Below are 22,574 nucleotides of genomic sequence, written 5' to 3'. Positions count from 1 at the left end.
GTAAACCACAATATACTTTTAGAATGTCGGACTCAAATCAGCTTAACTGACACCACCCTACAATGGTTCTCTTCCTATTTATCTGACAGAACCTACCAAGTTTTAATTAATAACAACCCATCCAAAAAGATCAACCTCAACACTGGAGTTCCCCAGGGATCAGCGTTATCCGCCACCCTATTTAACATATACCTTCTCCCCATCTGCCAATTATAAAAGATAATGGAATCACCCACTTCCTCTATGCTGACGACATTCAACTTCTAATTCCCATCCAAAATTCAATCGAAGACACCTACAAGAAAACCTCGTCTCTACTTATCTCAATTAAACATCTCCTAAATTCTCTGAAGCTCATAATAAACATCGACAAAACTGAAATAATACTCATGGACAAAAAACCCAATCCAACTCCACCACCCCTGCCTTTACTTGACAAACAAATGAACTCTATACTCCCTACCACCCACACCAGGAACCTCAGAATTATCATCGATAAAGAACTTTCATTCAAGAACCACATATCAAAGACTTCTAACCCTAAGACATTTAAAATTGTTTCTTAACCCTTATGATTTCAGAACTGTCTTACAACTACTCATTTTTTCCACCTTCGACTACTGCAACTCCTTACTAATTGGAATACCTTATTCAAACTTCAAACCGCTCCAGATTCTGCAGAACTCAGCAGCCAGAGTTCTGACTGGAACAAAGAGAAATGATCACATAACGCCCATATTGATCTCGCTTCATTGGCTCCCAATTAAAGCACGCATCGAACACAAATCAATGACCATCATTCATAAAATTCTAAACAATGATCATCAAGGACTAAATGGCTTAAACATAACCCCCCAGAATCCTCAAAGAAACCTATGTTCAAACAACTCAGGATGCTTAAATATCCCCCCCCATCAGAGATGCACATCTGACAACTACAAGAGAAAGAGCCTTTTCCATTGCCTCCCCTAAATTTTGGAACTCCCTACCAAAAGATCTGAGAACCCAACCCAACCTCAAAACATTCAAAAAAGACCTAAAAGCATTGCTGTTCCGCAAATTCTACACTGACCTTCATACTTCTCAACATCCTAACTCCCAATCGAGCTTTCATCCAAAAACCTCAAAATAACTTCTCTCCAACCAGAACAAACAAGCCTCCTCCCACTTAATGATACCATCTGGACTTGAAATGTTTAACCTCTGTTTAATATGCACATTGTTATACTTTTGCACAATTGTTAAAAGAGTTACAATTTAAATTTTGTAAACCGTTATGATGGCTTTAACGAATGACGGTATATAAAACTCAACAAATAAATAAATAAAAGAAATAAAAGAAATGCATATCCCTATTACATATCTCTTTTACAAACTACGTATTACATGAAGCTTCAAAATTCAGCATAAAGCAGAAATCAACAGAATTTCTATTCTTGGCAATTCCCTTTCTCAAAGGTTACAAATATTTCAGGGTACTTTTCTCCATTTATCACCCTCATTAATTGCCTCTCACCCTCAGATTACTGGCCGCATGACATTGTTCTCTTACTGGCTGAGAGCTGGAGGGGAAGTGCCCTCTGAGAACTGATCTCCCTGAGTACTGGCAGACAATGTTCCTCCCGTCCTCCCTGATCTCAAGTGCATCATCTCCACAACATACTTGAGCCTCACTAGAAAGAAGAGAGAATAGGCTTGAAAGGCCTGCAGGTGCTTCCCAGTAAAAACTTAGACTGTCTACACTTTTTTTTTTCTTTTTAAAGGCTGGTATCCAGCAGCAGTTCAACCTGGTTCTCAGCCACAGACATAGGCAGTTTCCTGTTTTACTTCAGAGCTCAGCTGATAGGACAGTGCAGGAGGAATAGGAAGTTGAAGCATAATGATTCTAACTGATGTCATCCATAATCGGAATTGACAAACTGACCCCAAAGAGCTTCTAGCTGCCATAGGATATAATTATGAAACAAAAAGAAAAAAATATATAATTTTAGAGGATTTTTAGGAAATGTATGTTGGAGCTGTCAGAATGTATGGCGAAGTAGCTAATATGAAATGTTAGAGAAAACCACATAGAAACACAGGCAACCACATGGCCAGGTTTGTCTGATAGGCCGCAATCAGAGGCTGCCTTAGTCTGGAAGGCTGCCAAGGCAGTAATAACTTGGAACCTCAGCAAAAAAGAAACGCAGGAACTCATAGCTGAATCTGCCTGGCATGCTATGCATGAAACCTAGGAGGCTCGGCATTTATGGTAAAATAGCCCCCCTCCCCAGTGACTGCGCTGTAAGAGGGATGTGGGTGGGGATACAGGTGCAAATCCATTCCCAAATGGGTGGGAGACTGGGGGGAAGATACACTTGTAGGTCCATGAGATTTCAAAATCATGCTTCATACTTTTAATGGCGTTTCAACAAATAAACTTGACAGAAATAAATGAACCTTCCTTGGTTCTTACAATCTGACAATAGGCACATTTACATGGAAATGAGTCTGCTTCTTCCTTTTGCAAAGTTACAAGCTATACTGTCTCAGGGTGCCCTTCTCTATTGCAGGATCTCCTAAAGTCAGGTGGTAGGATTTCCAATACAATCTAGGATTATCCCAGGACAAGCAGGATGCTAGTCCTCAAATATGGGTGACATCATTGATGGAGCCCTATTGCGGAAAACTTTCTGTCAAAGTTTCTAGAAACTTTTGACTGGCCCTGTGAGGCCACTGAGCATGCCCAGCATGCCATGATATTCTCTGCCACAGGGGTCTCTCTTCAGTCTTCATTCTTCCACGCTGCTGTAGGCATCGTGGAGCAGGAGCCTTTGTGAGTTTTCTCACAGTGTTTTGTCTGACTAAAAGTCACATTTCTCATTCATTTTCTCCCACACGGGATCTCTCAGGTTTCCACCGGCTGCTGAATAATCGTCTCATTTTTACTCTCTGAGTAAAATTTTTTCCTCTCACGTTTTCTCCTCATTTCATCGACGGCTGTCGACGTTAAAATGGCTACGGGATTTAAAAAATGTCCCATCTGTAATCAGACAATGTCCATTACAGACCCACACCTTGAGTGTGTGCCTTGTTTAGGGGAAAAACACGACGTAACAACCTGCCCTAAATGTGCAGAAATGACTGCTAAGGGAAGAAAAGCCCGCCAAGAAAAGATGGAGCATTTATTCCATCTACAACTTCTGCCAGCTCCCTCTACATCGACTAAATCGTATCCGGCTGAAGTTTCCAAACGCATAATTTTGAAAAAACGTCGTCTGGAAGGGTCGGGGGACCATCCATCGCCAACATCATCGATAGCATCGACAAAGTCAGTGATCGAACACCGCTTGAAGCACCGTCATTGGCACCAACACCCATCAATACCAGAGGCACTTCTCTCCCTGGAGGAATTGACTGCGAAACGGCCAAGAATCCAGGAAACACCGGTACCTCCGACGCCAGGGCCTTCGTCCCATGGAGACGCACCAGTTGTCGAACTTCCACAGGACTCTGTGGAAGGAACATCGACACCTCCACCGCCACCACGTACAGCTGCTCTGCCTGCACCAGCTATTATGCAGGAATTGTCGGATTTCATCCGTCAAGCGGTGTTCCAGGACTTAAAGGAACAGATGTTGATTCCGGCGCCTTCGCCGATGCCAGTGCCTACACCAATGCCAGTGCCTACACCGATGCCGGTTCCCAAACCGATGCCGGTACCTGTACCAATGCCGGTGGTTCCACCGAAGCCGGTGACTGCACCGACACCTGCACCACAGCCTAAGTCATTGCCGAGACCACCATCCATACCAACGCCGATTCCATCGTCGATACCAGACCCGATGCCATCGATGCCGATGTCACCTGGGACTCCAGGACATTATGAATTTGCGCTGTACCAACTTCTCATGAAGAGATTTGATGAAGTAGTCGGTGCTCTTCCACCCAAGCCACGGGAAGAGATTCCTGGACAGATACCCCTCGATGATCTGCAACCAGGTCCTTCAGGACTTCCTCGTCCACCAAGATCTTCTCCGATATCTCTACATCAGGACGATCCATATGACACTTGGGATGATGGGCATACAGACACTTCCTCTGAAGAATTTATGTCAGATCCTTCCCCTCCAGACCAAAGGAAGAAATCTCCACCGGAGGATTTATCCTTTAAAAATTTTGTTCAGGATATGGCAGACACCATACTCTTCACCTTGGTGACTGAGGAAGATGCTAGACAGCAAACATTGGAGGTCCTCCAATTTGTGGATCCTCCAAAACAAGTATTTGCCATACCTGTCCATGAAGTCCTCCTAGACTTACAGCATCGACTTTGGGAGCACCCATGTTCAGTACCTGCTGTCAATAAAAGAATGGACACTACATATTTGGTACAGTCTGTTCCTGGCTACCAAAAGGCACAGCTTCCACATCAATCAGTGGTTGTGGAATCTGCACAAAAGTCAAAAAGGATAAGGCCGCATTCCTCCACTCCCCCAGCAAAGGATCATAGATTCTTAGATTCCCTGGGGAGTAAAATTTATCAAGGAGCCATGTTAAATACCAGAATTTCATCTTATCAATTATACATGACTCAATATCAAAGAAATCTGTGGAAACAGATGCAAGAATTTTCAACATCATTACCACAGCAATATCAAGAAGCAGCCCAAGCAATCATTCACAAAGGACTTGAAGCTGGCAAGCACGAAGTCCGAGCCGCTTGTGATGGGTTTGAAACAGCCTCCAGAGTAGCGGCCTCTGGTATAAGTGCAAGACATTGAGCATGGCTTAAGGACTCAGACCTCAGGCCTGAAGTCCAGGAAAAATTAGTTTACTTACCATGTCTTGGTGACAACCTTTTTGGTTCCAAAGTGCAAGATGCGGTAGCACAATTAAAAGAACACACAGAAACCCTGTGCCAACTTTCGTTAATTCTGTAGGATTCTGCTACCCAGTCATCTCGTCGGCCTCCAAGAAAAGAATTTAGATGACTCTTCTATCAACAGAGGCGTTATTACCCTCCATCATCAAGAGGCAGATCTTCTAGGCCGCAGCAAAGAGCTCAGCTCAGACAACCTAGGGCAGCTAGGCCTCAACCTCCGCCGCAGCGGGACCGGCTGCAGGCTTTTGAGGCCATTCCCAAAGACCAAAGCCATCTCTTCAACCCTCAACTAGATCTACCGGTAGGAGGCCATGTATCCTCCTTCTACAACCATTGAATACAAATAAAAACAGACCAATGGGTACTTGCAATAATATCTCGAGGTTACCAACTCAATTTTCTCTCAACTCCAGGAGATTCTCCTCCGAGACCTCTTCCTCTCAGCGACAATCACATAATTCAATTACAAGTAGAATTATCCACCATTCTGAGAGCCAGAGCTGTAGAGCTGGTGCCCCAGACTCAGCAGGGCAGAGGATTCTATTCCCGCTATTTCCTCATTCCAAAGAAAACCGGAGGCCTACGTCCCATCCTAGACCTCAGAAGTCCCAACAAATTTCTGAAGAAAGAAAAGTTCAGGATGGCCTCTCTAGGCACCATGCTTCCACTTCTTCAAACAGGAGATTGGCTTTGTTCTCTGGATCTTCAACACGCTTACACTCACATTCCAATATTCCCTCCTCATTGCAAGTATCTGCACTTCATGGTGGGTCATCAACATTTCCAGTACAGAGTACTACCATTCGGACTGGCCTCTGCTCCCAGAGTATTCACCAAATGTCTGGCAGTAATAGCAGCACAATTGCACAAGGAAAGTGTCCATGTCTTTCCCTATTTAGATGACTGGCTCATCAGAAGTCAATCTCAACAAGGAGCTCTGGCTTCTCTCAGTCGAACAATTACTCTACTTCACTCCATGGGCTTTCTCATCAATTATCAAAAGTCCCACCTCATTCCATCTCACCTGCTTCAATTCATAGGAGCAGAACTGAACACCATACTTTCAAAAGCTTTTCTACCTGGGGATCGGGCAGACACACTTTCCCTACTGGCAAACTCGCTTCACTCAAAGAAACAAGCAACAGCTCATCACTTTCTAACCTTACTAGGCCACATGGCCTCCACAGTTCATGTCACTCCTATGGCAAGGCTAGCCATGAGGGTAACCCAATGGACTTTAAGATCACAATGGATCCAAGCCATTCAGCCACTGTCCTCTCCAATTCAAGTGAACCACCAGTTAAGATCATCTCTACTTTGGTGAGCGAACAAGGACAACTTGCGCAAGGACCTACCCTTCCAAGAACCAGTCCCATAGATAAATTTAACTACAGATGCATCCACCTTGGGTTGGGGAGCTCACATAGACAATCTCCAAACCCAGGGTATTTGGACAAAACTCGAAGCAACATTTCAAATCAATTTCCTGGAACTTCGAGCTATACGTTATGCGCTGCATGCGTTCAAGGACTGCCTTTCACGCAAGACTGTTCTGATCCAAACAGACAACACAGTAGCCATGTGGTACATCAACAAACAGGGAGGTACGGGCTCGTATCTCCTCTGTCAAGAAGCTGCACAGATTTGGGATTGGGCCCTGACACACTCAATGTTTCTGTGGGCCACTTATCTGGCAGGCATTCACAACGTAGTGGCATATTGACTCAGTTATCAGTTCCAACCACACGAATGGTCCCTGGATGCTTTAGTAGCGACCAGGATATTTCAATGTTGGGGACAACCAACAATAGACCTCTTTGTGTCACGCCTGAATCACAAAGTGGACAAATTTTGCACTCTGCACAGACAGAATCACCAACTAGCCAAGGACGCCTTTGCTCGCCCTTGGAACTCAGGCCTTCTATACGTGTATCCTCCGATACCGCTCATAACCAAAACTCTAGTGAAGCTACAACAGGACAAGGGGTCCATGATTCTCATAGCCCTGTATTGGCCTCGACAAGTATGGTTTCCCACACTTCTAGACCTCTCGATCAGAGAACCAATTCGCCTGGGTATAGTTCCCACTCTCATAACTCAGGATCAGGGTCGGTTGCGCCATCCCAACCTTCAATCCCTATCCCTGACAGCATGGATGTTGAAAGCTTGATTTTACAACCACTCAATCTTTCAACTAATGTCTCTCAAGTGCTTATAGCTTCACGTAAACCTTCAACACGAAAGAATTATTCTTTGAAATGGAAAAGGTTTACTTTGTGGTGCACGCAAAAGAACATTGACCCGTTCTCCTGCCCCACAACCTCTCTACTAGACTACTTATATCATCTTTCAGATTCTGGTCTCCAGACATCATCTGTAAGAGTACATTTAAGTGCAATCTCAGCTTACCATAACAAGATGGGAGATGCACCAATATCTCTACATCCTCTTGTCAGTAGATTTATGAGAGGTTTAATTCACCTTAAACCACCAATTCGGCCACCAGTCACAGAATGGGACCTGAATTTTGTCTTAACAAGACTCATGCGTTCTCCTTTTGAACCCATGAATTCCTGTGATCTTAAATTTCTCACATGGAAGACTATCTTCCTTATAGACATTACATCGGCTAGAAGGGTTAGTGAGTTACAAGCACTTATCACGTACTCACCCTATACAAAATTCCTACATGACAGAGTGGTTCTCCGTACACATCCAAAACTCCTTTCCAAAGTAGTTACGGAATTCCACTTGAACCAATCCATAGTTTTGCCCACATTTTTTCCAAGGCCTCATTCTCACCAAGGAGAAGGGGCCTTACATACCTTGGACTGGAAGCCTGCGTTAGCCTTTTACTTAGACCGCACTGTAGTCCACAGGAAATCCACTCAACTCTTTGTATCTTATGATCCAAACAAACCGGGAAAAGCAGTGGGTAAACATACTCTATCCAATTGGCTAGCAGATTGTATACAGTTTTGCTATAAAGAAGCAGGCCTTCCTCTCCAAGGGCGAGTAAAGGCGCATTCAGTGAGAGCAATGTCAACCTCAGTAGCACACTATCGTTCAGTGCCAATTCTTGACATATGTAAAGCAGCAACATGGAGTTCTCTTCACACCTTTGCAGCTCATTACTGTTTGGACAAACAAGGATGACAAGATTCAGCTTATGGACAATCTGTCTTAAAGAACTTGTTTCCAGTTTAATCCCAATTCCTTCTACATCCCATCTGCTGTCATCTTCGGCTGCCTCATTTTCAACAGCAATACTTCACTGTTGCTTCACTACAAAATGACTCAGCCTCTAGCTTGCTAATCATCCATATGTGAGGACTAGCATCCTGCTTGTCCTGGGATAAAGCAAAATTGCTTACCTTGTAATAGGTGTTATCCCAGGACAGCAGGATGTAGTCCTCACGAAACCCACCCGCCACACCGCATTGAGTCCGATACGTTTTATTATTTTATTTTTTGCTAAAGCTTATTGCTACATACGAGACTGAAGAGAGACCCCTGCGGCAGAGAATATCATGGCATGCTGGGCATGCTCAGTGGCCTCACAGGGCCAGTCAACAGTTTCTAGAAACTTTGACAGAAGGTTTTCTGCAATAGGGCTCCATCAATGATGTCACCCATATGTGAGGACTACATTCTGCTATCCTGGGATAACACCTATTACAAGGTAAGCAATTTTGTTTTCCCCTCGATACCTGAAATGCAGTGGCTGCACTGCTCTTTAGAGATGTGAATCGTGTGCCAGATCGTCTTAACGATCAGGTTCGGCTGGGGGGGGGGGGGAATCTGATCGATAAGATATGTGAATTGGAATCGTTTCCGATTCCAATTCACATCGCTAATATTTTTTTTAGGGAGGCCCGCGCCGCTAAAAAAAACCCCACCCGACCCTTTAAATCGACCCCCCTTAGCCTCCCCCACCCTCCCGACCCCCCCCCCCCAAAACCTTTTAAAATTACCTGGTGGTCCACGGGGGCCTTGGGGAGAGATTTCCCGTTCCCAGGCATCAGCTGCGCTAAAATAAAATGGCGCCGATGCCCCTTTGCCCTTACCATATGACATGGTATCCGTGCCATTGGCCGGCCCCTGTCACATGGTAGGAGCACTGGATGGCCGGCGCCATCTTTAAAGATGGCGCCGGCCATCTTTACTCATCAGCCCCTATTATACTATACTCTATAATGAGGAGACTGTCCTGCAAAAGTGCTCTTTAGCAGGACAGTCTCCTCATTATAGAGTATAGTATAATAGGGGCTGATCAGTATAGTAAGAGTATAGTATAATAGGGGCTGATGAGTAAAGATGGCCGGTGCCATCTTTAAAGATGGCGCCGGCCATCCAGTGCTCCTACCATGTGACAGGGGCTGGCCAATGGCACGGATACCCTGTCACATGGTAAGGGCAAAGGGGCATCGGCGCCATTTTTTTTTTTTAGCGCAGCTGATGCATGGGAACGGGAAATCGCTCCCCGAGGCCCCCCTGGACCATCAGGTAATTTTAAAAGGTTTTGGGGGGGGGGGGTCAGGAGGTTGGTGGAGGCTAAGGGGGATAGGGATGTGAATCGTTTTTGAACGATTAAAATTATCGTCAGATAATTTTAAAATCGTCCTAAATCGTCAGAGTGCACGATACAATACAAATGCCCCCGATTTATCGTCATAAATCATCCTAAATCGTTAAAGAAGGCACGGGAATTATTTGGGGGAGGGCGGGAAAACCGGCACACCAAAACAACCCCTAAACCCACCCCGACCCTTTAAAACCAATTCCTTAACCTCCCCCACCCTCCCGAACCCCCCCAAAATGTTAAATTACCTGGTGGTCCAATGGGGGGGGGGTTCTGGCGCGATCTCCTGCTCTCGGGCCATCGGCGCCATTTTGGCTGCCACTAATTAAAATGGCACCGCTGGCCCGATAAAAAAAAACCCCACCCGACCCTTTAAATCGACCCCCCTTAGCCTCCCCCACCCTCCTGATCCCCCCAAAACCTTTTAAAATTACCTGGTGGTCCAGGGGGGCCTCGGGGAGCGATTTCCCGTTCCCATGCATCAGCTGTGCTAAAAAAAAAATGGCGCCAATGCCCCTTTGCCCTTACCATGTGACAGGGTATCCGTGCCATTGGCCGGCCCCTGTCACATGGTAGGAGCACTGGATGGCCGGTGCCATCTTTAAAGATGGCGCCGGCCATCTTTACTCATCAGCCCCTATTATACTATACTCTTACTATACTCATCAGCCCCTATTATACTATACTCTATAATAGGGGCTGATGAGTAAAGATGGCGCCAGCCATCCAGTGCTCCTACCATGTGACAGGGGCCGGCCAATGGCACGGATACCCTGTCACATGGTAAGGGCAAAGGGGCATCGGCGCCATTTTTCTTTAGCGCAGCTGATGCCTGGGAACGGGAAATCGCTCCCCGAGGCCCCCCTGGACCACCAGGTAATTTTAAAAGGTTTTGGGGGGGGGGGTCAGGAGGTTGGGGGAGGCTAAGGGGGGTCAATTTAAAGGGTCGGGTGGGTTTTTTTTTTATCGGGCCATCGGCGCCATTTTAAATAGTGGCAGCCAAAATGGCGCCGATGGCCCGAGAGCAGGAGATCGCGCCAGAACCCCCCCCCCCCCCATTGGACCACCAGGTAATTTAACATTTTGGGGGGGTTCGGGAGGGTGGGGGAGGTTAAGGAATTGGTTTTAAAGGATCGGGGTGGGTTTAGGGGTTGTTTTGGTGTGCCGGTTTTCCCGCCCTCCCCCAAATAATTCCCATGCCCTATTTAACGATTTAGGACGATTTATGACAATAAATCGGGGGCATTTGTATTGTATCGTGCACTCTGACGATTTAGGACGATTTTAAAATTATCTGACGATAATTTTAATCGTTCAAAAATGATTCACATCCCTACTGCTCTTTAGCAGGACAGTCTCCTCATTTCTTTGCTCCTTAGCTTGAATACCATGTCCGTGCTACCTCCTCTCCTCTCCTCTCTTATTGCACTTAGTTGATGCCGACGCCTTTTCTCCCACATTGTGTAGCATCTGACTGGCACCTGTTCACACTGACTGCCAGTATGAAACTTCTCCCTTGGCAAATTCATTTGAACTCAGGGAGAGGACTTTCTCCTTCCCTATGAAAGCTATCTTCCACTACAACAGGAAACTCTCAGCTTCTCCTGTCCTTGTCTTAAGACTTTAAATAAGAAAAATACAGGAATGGAAAGCTTCAGTCTTACTCTCCCCTCCTTTCTTCTCCAGAAACAGGGAGATATCTTACAAGCCCCTACCTCTGGGCCTGCAGCTTACATAAGAACATAAGAAGTTGCCATACTGAGTCAGACTGAGGGTCCGTCAAACCCAACAGTAGCCAATCCAGGATACAAGTGCCTGGCAAGTACCCAAACACTAAGTAGATTCCATGCTAATAATGCCAGTAATCGCAGTGGCTATTCCCTAAGTCAACTTGATTAATAGCAGTTAATGGACTTTTTCTCCAGGAACTTATCCAAACCTTTTTTAAATCCAGCTACACTAACTGCCATAATCACATCTTCTGGCGGCAAATTTCAGAGCGTAATTGTGTGGCGAGTAAAAACAAATTTTCTACAATTTGTTTTAAATGTGCTACTTGGTAACTTCGTGGAGTGCCCCCTAGTCCTTCTATTATCCAGAGGAGTAAATAACCGATTCACATTTACCTGTTTTAGACCGCTCATGATTTTATAGACCTCTAACATATCCCCCCTCAGCCGTCTCTTCTCCAAGCTGAACAACCCTAACCTCTTTAGCCTTTCCTCATAGAGGAGCTGTTCCATTCCCCTTTATCATTTTGGTCATCCTTCTCTGTACCTTCTCTAATGTAGCTATATCTTTTTTGAGATGCGGCAGCTAGAATTGTACACAGTACTCAAGGTGCGGTCTCACCATGGAGCAATACAGAGGCATTAAGAGATTTTCCATTTTATTCACCATTCCCTTTCTAATAATTCCTAACATTGTTTGCTTTTTTGACTGCTGCAGCACACTGAGATGATGATTTCAATGTGTAATCCACTATGACGCTTAGATCTTTTTCCTGGGTGGAAGCTCCCTGTGATTTTGATCTTTAGAAGTCAGGCTCACCGGTCTATAGTTTCCTGGATCACCCCTGGAGCCCTTTTTAAATACTGTAGTTACATTGGCCACCTTCCAGTCTTCAGGTACTATGGATGGTTTTAATGATAGGTTACAAATTTTAAATAATAGATCTGAAATTTCACTTATGAGTTCCTTCACAACCCTCGGGTGCCTACCATCTGGTCCAGTTGATTTGCTACTCTTTAGTTTCTCCCTTGTGCTGTGTGCCTCCTGCAACTCACTGCTGGAGGGAGAGAAAACTGAGCTCTCTGGAAAATCCACTGGTCGCTAGATATCCTTATTTGCATAATCCACTCTGGCAATGCCCGAAAGGGGTGCTCTTATAAAGGATGCATGCCACCTCTCTCTAGAACACTAAAATATATAATGTTTGTATAAAAGGGGCGCATTTATTTAGTAAGGAATCCTAAAGGAATCCTTAAAGTAGCTATTTAGATCAGGCTGTGATTATAGAATCAAAGTAGAAGCTGGCTCTGTCGGGCAAGCTGTAAGATCAATAATAATTAGCCAGACACACTAGTGGAAATGCAGGTGCTCATATAGACAGGTCCATCTGGCAGACTGCACAGGCAACCTAGGAGGCTAGCTGTTTAGGCAAGAACCACACTAAGATTGACCTAGATTCATCATTTTCTCACCTGCAATAAAAAAGGGCATTGTTAGGGTAATTTTGAGAGAGAAAGACTCTTTTATAAGGCTGTCATATAAGTAAACTATTTATACCACTCACTGTAGGAGGGGCAACCAGTAACTCGGAGTGAGGTTTTGGTGTGGCCTAGGTTTTGTTGGACAGTTTTACATGCACAGTCAGAACTATGAATGGCACAGTACACATCAGTGAAGATTTGATGTGATTTGGATTGAGGAAAGATACACAAAGATGAGATTTGTACATTGTACTCTTGACCTAGCTTGACAGCAGCTAGGTACAGCATGCATTAAACTAGGTCAAGAGTACATTGTACAAATCTCATCTTTGTGTACTTTTCCTCACTCCAAATCACATTAAATCTTCACTGATGTATACTGTGCCATTCTTACCTCTGACTGTGCATGTAAAACTGCCCCCCAAAACCTAGGCCACCACCAAAACCTCACTCTGAGTTACTGGTTGCCCCTCTTACAGTGGTATAAAAAGTTGACTAATATGTATACCACCCTAGAGGCTGAGCCTCTCTCTCTCTCTCTCTCTCTCTCCCTCCCTCTCCCTCTCATATGACCATTGATAATGTGTGTTGCACAATGCTAAGCACCCTTCATTTTAATTTACTCCTCTCATTCAGGAAACGTTTTGAAATAGCCATACACATCTTGCAATGCGTTATTGTGGGTGCTAGGGCCCTAACACTCGCGATAAGGCCCTAACGCAATTTGATGAATGATTCTCATTGTTAGCTTTTCAGTGATTATAGAGCTTTGGGATTAGGCGTGGGAAACATGGGTGCTGGGGGGAATTAAGTGGGGATCTCGTGCATGCTGTTCTATCTAGGAAGGTGGAGTACCAAGGAGGAAGTCAAAAACAACTGTCCTGGATAAGGAGAAGTCTTGCAGGTGGTAACAGTCTGGCAGCGAGGACTGTATCCTTAGTGTGGACAGAATAACTGGGCAGAGCGAATGGTCCACGTTGACTTTTCTACCATCATCTACTATATTACTATTACCGGGAAGCATCCAGTAGCACAGAATAATTAAAAAGAAGCTTTTTAATCCCTGAATTGGTTGAAAGAGATATATCATCATAAAATATCCCTTTAAAGTTATTTTTATTCTTTAAACAATATTAGATTACTTAGAAGTATATTTGATATTATACCTCATTCTGCTTCCAATAGAAAAAGGCTACTTCTATAAAAAAGATTTAAAATGTATTGGTAGAGATCACGTGATGTGGTGAGCTGCGACAGCTGTGTCTGGGCTAGCTTTGGGTGCTACGTCCCTGAATCCATAGCGATCCACACCGCATAACTACTTTGGAGACTCACCAAATGAGGGACACACTCTCTTATGTCGATCGCCTCTTACATGCAAAGATCTCCCACGTCTATGTCCCCAAAAACAGTAAGAAAAGAAAAGGAGAGAGGGTTCCTGAAGGCAAGATGGCAGCGGTGTTGGGAACGGAGGATGAAAAAACAGTGACCTTGGACCCGACTACGCGGAAATAAAGGAAGCGGTGATCAAGGCTTTAGATAGTAAACTCACCGGCATTTCCTCACAAATAACATCCTTGCAAGCTTCCATCTCAGATTTCGCGCCCCGCATAGACCAGGGAGGATGTCGGTTTTAGAGGATGACATCCTGACCCTGACAAAGAAAGTTACCGCAAAGGAGAAGCAGCTAAAAGAGAATTCTGACAAGATCAATGATCTAGAAAATAGATCTTGGCGATCTAATCTGCAGCTGGTTGGAGTGTCAGAGATGGTAGAGGAAAAATCCCTTCACAGTCTTTTATTGACATGGCTGCCAGAAGCACTTGACTTGCCCGACCTGTGAGGATCCATAGAAATCAAGCGGGCTCATTGGTTGGGCCCACGGAACATAGCTGCACAAACGCCAAGAACTGTAATTTTTAACGTTCTCAACTATCTCCATAAGCAGAGAATTCTACAGGCAGCTAGAAAGAATCAAATCGGAGCTACACTTCCAGGACACCTCAGTTTGCCTGGCCCTAGACTATTCAGTGACTATGTTGCTTTGAGAGGGGCCTTCTCGCCAGTTTGTGGCAAACTAGTGAACAAGCAAATATGTTTCTCACTTTTGTTTCCGGCAAAGCTCAGAATTTTCTATGAAGGGAAATGGTCAGTATGTGAGTCTCCTGAGGCAGCTAAAAAATGGCTAAATGCTTCCAATAGACTCACCAAAGCAATGACTGTGCCTTTATCTTCCAAGTTTTGCTGCAGCTCTGATTTCTATCCCTTGATGAGGGGACGTGGCGCCCAGTCACATTAGGGCATGATCTCCGATATTGACTTCTGGAGTCAATGGTTATCTAAATGAGCTTTTTGGGAGGGGAAAGGAATGGGGAGGGTAATGATGTTTGATATGTTCGCCCTATCTTCCATAGTATCATACGTACTCTTTCTTATATTGATTCTATTGCTTCTGAAGGTATATGCTTTTGTTACAGTTGTAACTGCCATGGCTATTGTGAGTGTGTGTGTGTGTGTGTGTGGGGGGGGGGGGGGGGGTTGGGCTGGGAGCCTTCTCCTTATGTGTATGATTGTCTTTTTTTCCCCCCAATTCATATTCATGCATTGGTTGAATAATGGGGGGTAAATATAGATTTATTTCATGGAATGTTGATGGCCTTGGATCCCCTATAAAAAGAAAAAAAATCTTTCAGGCCTTGAATCATTTCAAGGTAAATTTAGCTTACTTACAGGAGACCCATCTGAATGCTTTAGAAAGCATGAAGCTTTGTAGAGATTGGGTCTTAACCAGTTTCTATGTCCCTGCTGGGGGTAAAAAGGATGGGGTGGCCATTCTTGTAAAAAAAGAATACAGACTTTGTTATGATGCGAGAGATAAAAGACCCCCAAAGGCCACTATATTATAATCGCGGGTCAGCTGGAAGGCAAACCTGTCACCCTCTGTAACTTGTATGCTCCTAATGCACCTAATCCCACTTTCTTCACAAATCTTATAAATGTGCTACTCACGCACATGCATGGAGCCTTAATTTTAGCAGGGGATTTTAATAGTAGATATGACACAGCAGTGGACAAATTGATGCTTCCCAAAGGGAAGTAGAATCAGGGGTCAAGCGTACCTGCAAACAGCTCCAACTTATAGACATTTGGCGAGTAAGGGACTATACACATATGTCCCAAGCGCATGGTATCATGTCTAGAATCGATTATATTCTTATCTCCCAAGAATTATTTCTAAAAGCTGACTCAGCTGATATTGGGACCATTGAGATTGCAGATCACATGCCTATTTTGACTGATTTATGGTTCTCCTCCTGTAAGAAACCCCCACAAACCTTGGCACTTTCCTAGTCATTTAGTAGAGGACAGTTTTTTTCATCAATTTATAATGTAAAAATGGGAGACATTTGCCCAGACTAACTCAACACCAAGACAACCCAACTTTATTTTGGGAGAACTGCAAAGCAGTCTTGAGGGGAGAAATAATAGCATATGTCGTACGCAGAAACAGACAACTTAATAAAACAATTTTAGATTTGGAAACTAAGTTGCAGGTAGCCAAATCAACTTTAGCAAGAAACCCATCTGTCACAGAAACCCATCTGTCACAGGGAGGCCTATCGGACTATTCTAAATGCTCTCAATGCTCACCTAAATCTCAGAGCTCAAAAAACCCTATGCACTTAAGAACATTCCTTTTTTAGATATGGCAATAAGTCTTGGAAGCTCTTAGGCCGACTCGTTTCTATCAAGAAAATGAAATCTATAATACAAGGATTAAAAATGCAATCTGGGACAATTGCTAAAACAGGCCCAAAAATTTGTGAAATGTTTCAGCAATTTTACGAAAAACTATACACTGAAGACCAGCCGGGTACTTCTTCAGATGAATCAAAATTTTTCGCTGATCTCCATCTTCCTCAATTAACGGATACCCAGTTAATAGCCTTAAACCGGCCGATCTCCACTGTGGAAGTCTTAAACATTATTAAAAGCAGTAAATCTCATAAGACCCCTGGCCCAGATGGGTTCACAAATGACTTTTACAAAATTTTATGCCCCAATTAGTGGCCCCTTTGCCCAGCTTCTTTTAAGATATATATTAAAAAAATGAGTTCTGAGATTGGAGGCAGGACCAAGATGGCCGACTGACCAGAATAGCGCTGAGATGTCTGCTTCAGGCTGTGCTTTTTTCCTGACTCAATATGCCCCATTCCGGCAGGAAATGCCAGGCAAGGGAACATGTTGTAGAACCTGAACTTTTGGAGCCATCGATTTCAGGCCCGATGGACGCCCATGTGCTGCAGGGACCTAGGGCACCAGGAGGAAGCTCGCTGGAGGAACGCCGAGAGGACGAGGAACTCGGTGACCTCCTTGAGCTAATGACATCTTTTTCCCCGGCCCAGCAGAACGCTCCGGGAAACCCAGCTGAGACCAGAGCTGCCTTGATGATTCGAGAGTCGGCCGTATCGAACGCTGAGGAAACTCAAAGTCCGCAGTCTCAGCTTGGAGAGTCTTCGGGAGGAGAGGTGGAGATCTGCGAAGTCCTTAGAGATCCAGGGGAATATGCCAGCATTACTGCAGTGGGGCAATTTGAGAGGAATCTTTTTGGTAACATTGGAACTGATTCTTCTGAACTGGTAAGACCTGCATTATTTACCTTAGAATCGATCTGGGAAGCCATACAGAAACTGAATAAAAATATTGCTAAACAAATAAGTCCTATGATTACTTCTCAAGGGCCTGGATTCTCTAATGTCGCAAATCTTAAAGAATCCGGCAGTAACGGGGCCGGGGAGGGGGAGGGGGCGAAGCGGGGGGCAGGCCTGTGAAAGCTGGCAGCCATCACACCACTGCGGTGCGCTGGCTGCTGGCTTTCAAACTGAATAACTACACCATAAAAGGTGTAGTTATTTAGCGTTAAACTGGAGGCGATAAGGGTCCTTACCTTTCGCCGTCAGCGATGTCTTTGCAGCGTCGGCTCCAGTGCCACCCCGACTCCTCCTCTTCCAGGGCCGACTCCATCCCGATTTAGGTATCGCATGCGATCCCTTTAGAGAATGACCCCCTAGGTTTGTTAGACCATTGCTTAAAGTTGGTTGAAAATGGGATATCCAACAATAAGAAAAATTGCTCAAATCTCAAATTGGAGATTGGAAAAATCTCTGAATCCCAGCAAATGATTGTTAAAGGAAATCAAGTTCTAACTGATGGACTCAAACAGCTGGAGAATCAGATGCGAGGGAAAAATCATCGAGTCATTAACGTTCCAAAAGATTCCACAATAACCACGAAAGATATGTGGAAAAAATATTTACTGGAAGTTTTTAAGATCCCAGAGCCAACTGCCTTTAATGTCCAGAGTGTATTATATTCCACATTCTAAAAAAGTCCCCTTAGACCAAAAGGGATTTGACACTATACCACCAGTGGAGTTACCGTCAATGGACCTTACAAACCTATTGGAGACAACTCAGAAAGATGTGACTTCCCCGGCAACACTTATTGTTACCTTTCTGTTGGAATCTGATTGGGACTGGATATTAAAATTATTTTTCCGTAATCATTTAGCTACCTTTTTCGATTTCAAGATAAATATATATCCGGATTTAGCAAGACAGACACAAAAGAGAAGGAAACAGTTTTTGATCCTTAGGCAGAAAGTTCTGGAAATAGGAGGATTATTTTTCCTAAAGTTTCCCTGTAAATGCTTAATCAAGTATCAGATTGCCTCTTCATACCTTCTCAACTTATTACTTTCTTGTCTGATAAGATTATATTACCTACTATTTTATCTTCTTCTCCTATTGCCGAGGGCTGAGCAAAGAAGCTGGTTATAGATTCTGCTGAATAAGTGAAAGATCCCTGTTTAACCAGTTGTATCTTAGTTAATTTCCTGAGGTAGTGAAAAGGCCCCGTCTATTGTGAACTTGAAATGAGTCAAATGCTTTATATAATTTCTTTTTCTTTTCTGTATAAGACTATTGTATAATAATTTGTCTCTGAGATTACAGCTCAAGTGTATTTTTTCTTGAATGTAACTGGTAAAATTCAATAAATAAAAAATAAATAAAAATAAATAAATAAGTTCCCTACTTGCTCTAAAAAAGCTTTTATTACAGTTTTCCCAAAACCCGGCAAAGATCCGCTGCTGGCCTCATCGTATAGGCCAATATCTCTGCTAAATTGCGATTTAAAACTATACGCGTGTATTGTGGCAGAAAGATTAAGTAATGTAATGCCAGATATTGTTTCCTCGCATAAAGCTGGGTTCGTTAAGAACCATAATGCGGGTTCCCATGTTATTTGGCTAATTACTGCGATTGAATCCTCTCGTAAGACTAACACCCCTACTTTAGATATTGCCTTTGACTCCGAAAAGGCTTTCGATCGGATCTCTTGGGACTACATGTTCTCGGTACTTAGCAGATTTGGCTTTCACGGGCCAATTTTAGATTATATAGCCATTCTATATCGTTCCCCGACTTCACACATAATTGCCAATGATTTTGTTTTGGAACCTATCCGACTTCAGAGGGGAATCCGTCAAGGCTGCCCCCTTTCTCCTATCCTTTATATCCTCACTATAGGCCCCCTACTTAGGAAAATTGATAATTCGCCACAGATTCACGGGTACTGCTCACAGGGCAACAATTTTACTGTGGCGACGTTTGCTGACGATATATTAATCTTTTTAAGCCAACCCATGCAAGACTTGGCAACTGTCCTTGAAATTCAGCAGGATTTTGGAAAATTTGCAGGGTTAAAAAATAAACCGAGAAAAGTCTGAAGTCCTAGACGTAGTAGGAACTATGTGGGCCCAATGGCCTGGCATTTTTCCGCTTCAATGGGTGAAGCATAAATTGAAATATTCAGGCATTTATATTCCTGCCAACCCCGCACAACTCTATGAGCAGAATATCACCCCACTAAAACAAAAATTGCTTTAAAAGCTTCAAACTTGTCAAACTCTACCCCTCTCGCTTTCAGGAAAGGTTTATCTCCTGTAAACGATGGAGTTATCTAAGTGGCTCTATATATTCCATATGCTGCCTATTTGGGTTTCCAAACAAGACACTGCAGAAATTAATGAAGGGATCAAAAAATTCTTAGGGGGGGGGGGGGGGGGGGGGAATCAAGGATACCCCTCGAGTTTTTTATGCGTCCTAAAGATGCGGGAGGGCTCAACTGCCCCAACCTGTTTTTTATAATTTGGCCAGTCTGATACATTCTACACTACTCCTTTAGCTCATTTTAAATGATGGGTTTCCCCTCTAACCTTAAGTGCTGTCTTACATGTAGACCACAAGCTGTTGCCTGGTAGACTGCAATCTAGATGCATTCTCCAACCTCTGCGGAAGGCCTGGAAAACTTTGTGTCACTTGCTTCAAATTCCCCATATGGCTACGACCCTTTTGATAATATGAGGGAACCCATGTTTTTCCCCTGGAGTGGAGAACATACTACTTCTTAGATGGAGCGTTCAGGGGCTGAACAGGATTTCTCAAGTGATATCTGAACAGAAAACAGAAAGATTTATAGCGAGCTTTCAAAATTTGCAGGAGTCATTTTCTATTCCTGCTAGAGACTTCTATGGCTACCTGCAGCTTAGGCATTATATCTCTCAGTTGTTAACAATCAATCCTCACCTCTTTAATTTTCAAACACTGCAATTGTTTCTTGTGGGCAAAGATGGTAAAAGATTTAAATGTGCGCACTATTATCAGGCTTTACTAACCACCATATCGACTTCGAAACTGATTAGATTAACTGAAAAATGAAACACCTCACTCTCCCTATCCCTGTCAATGTCAGAACTTCAGACCTGTTTTGACAGAATACATGTTATTTCAGAAAATGTGATTCTACGGGTCAAGCAATTTAAATTTTATATCAGGCCTTTTTCCCTCCTCAATGAGTGTTCTGGATGGGGAGTATCCCGACCCCTAATTGCCTCAGGTGTTCTCATCCAATAGCGGACTTTATACGTTGTTTTTTGTTTTGTCCAACTCTGCAAATTTTCTGGAGGGACTTAGTGGACCTTGTGGCTAAATTATGGAATCAAGTTATTCCTCTGGATCCCACTATTTGGCTAATGGGTCTTTATAAGAAAGTTCTTCCTGACATTATCATGGCACAAGAACTATTTTTGGATAAAGTATCCATCTCAGCTAAAGCAGCCATTTTCTCTCAATGGACTACACACCCACCAGCTCTAATGCTTACCTGGAAGAAAATTATTAACAACTTCTGAACATGGAATTTCTTATGGCTCAGAAATCCTCTCCAAAGAACTTTAAAAAGATGATGTCCATCTGGGAGAGCTATATCAACAATCTTCCAAACTCCTATATTCAACAACTACTGGGGCGGTAATCTAGTTTTATGGTCTATTTACAAAGTGTCTATGCCATGCCTATCTATATATACCTGACTCTGCATGTCAATCAAGTATGTCTTTATATATGGACAACATTGAATATAAGATGGGTTTCCAGGAAAGGGCTTGACATATACCACCTTGTCTTCTTGATACAATAATCATGATCATGATTAACATTTCTATAATCTATATAATTTAGGGTGGTTCGAGTTGGGGGGCTGTTGGTAGGTTATTTTCTTAAAAAAAAAAGTATTACTGAGTTTGCATAAGAACATAAGAAATTGCCATACTGGGTCCATCAAGCCCAGCATCCTGTTTCCAACAGTGGCCAAAACAGTTGCCACTGTTCTAGCACGGTAGGATGTTTGCCTACTGTGCTAGAGCATCATTCATTGTATGACTTCCTGCACTAGATGGCAATATTGTTTACCATCGTTGTACACTTTTTACACACTTAAGTTGTATGCAAATCTTATTGTTATAGCTGTACAACACTTTCAATAAAAAATTATTGAAACAAAAAAAATGTATTGGTAAACCAGCAATAATATCCATATTTGACTAAATATTTCTAAGGTTCTCAAAACTCAAAATATCTTCTGCATCTCATATTTATTTGCTTTTTCCTGCAGATTTTTGACAAAAAATCATTGTGCAATCATCAGACTGTGGCAACTGTATTTTTGCCTGGAACACTGCGGTCTCACGTCAGCAAAAATTCAAGGATACAGTTTAATTTTTTTGGCCACACTTTACTTTTTCAGGTGAATATATGCATAACAAATTCCATTTCAGGAATGAAACTTTGTCATTTTGTCTTATGTCAGAATTGGTATTTTGCAGATATGATATAAAGTGAAATGTGTTCCTGAACAGGGAGGTGCTGGTAAAAATTTCAGGGATGAAAGAGGGGTCAGAAGATTCCTACAAGTTTGCCTCTATTTCTAACTTCTAAGGAAAGGTAGGGGGGAAGGAGAGTAATTTGTGATGGAGAGAAGTAAGATTTCTCCAGGAACAATTATGAGAATCTCTATCCAAAAGAACAATAAGTTGAGAGGAACCTTCTCTGCCTGTGAATGCAGAATCAATACAGTTCCATTTACACCGGAATAGTCTACAGATCTTCAATTCAGGTGAACTGGACAGACACCTGGTCAGATACTCAAAAGATGGGAATGAAGGGAGAGGTGCTATCGGAGGGAGAGTTTAATCTGCCAGATATAGACTGGAGTATCCTGTCGGCAGAGTTGTTAGAAGTAAAGAGATGCTGAACTTCTTTGACGGGGGCTCTCCTCAAATGCTCAGATAAGGAAAACTATAAGGGGTGGATAATTTCTCCTGAGATGAGAGGCATGTAGTAAAGCCAGGATCTCCTTGTGGTATAGAGGCAGTAGAGGAAGATCTGGGAAGAGCTAGTTTTGGGGAGGCATTTCCCACTTTGACTATTGCAGTACCTACAATTCCACCTGTTGGATCTGAAAATATTCAACTATCTTGGGTAGTGGAGAAGATAGTCCAGAGCCCCTTAATGTA

General features: G+C 43.4%; 1 protein-coding gene across 1 annotated transcript in view; it reads left to right on the top strand.

Annotated features, from left to right (window-relative positions):
* Positions 1-22,574, top strand: part of LOC115094596 (adhesion G-protein coupled receptor G4-like) — a 143,605-nt gene that overhangs the window by 32,708 nt on the left and 88,323 nt on the right. Inside the window, exon 7 of the mRNA XM_029607815.1 lies at positions 21,674-21,805. Coding sequence (XP_029463675.1) covers positions 21,674-21,805 — 132 coding nt within the window. The remainder of the gene's footprint in view (positions 1-21,673; positions 21,806-22,574) is intronic.

This window comes from Rhinatrema bivittatum, chromosome 6, assembly GCF_901001135.1.
Source record: "Rhinatrema bivittatum chromosome 6, aRhiBiv1.1, whole genome shotgun sequence".
In the NCBI taxonomy this organism is placed as follows: Eukaryota; Metazoa; Chordata; class Amphibia; order Gymnophiona; family Rhinatrematidae; genus Rhinatrema; species Rhinatrema bivittatum.
This window is presented reverse-complemented; position numbering and strand designations above follow the sequence as displayed.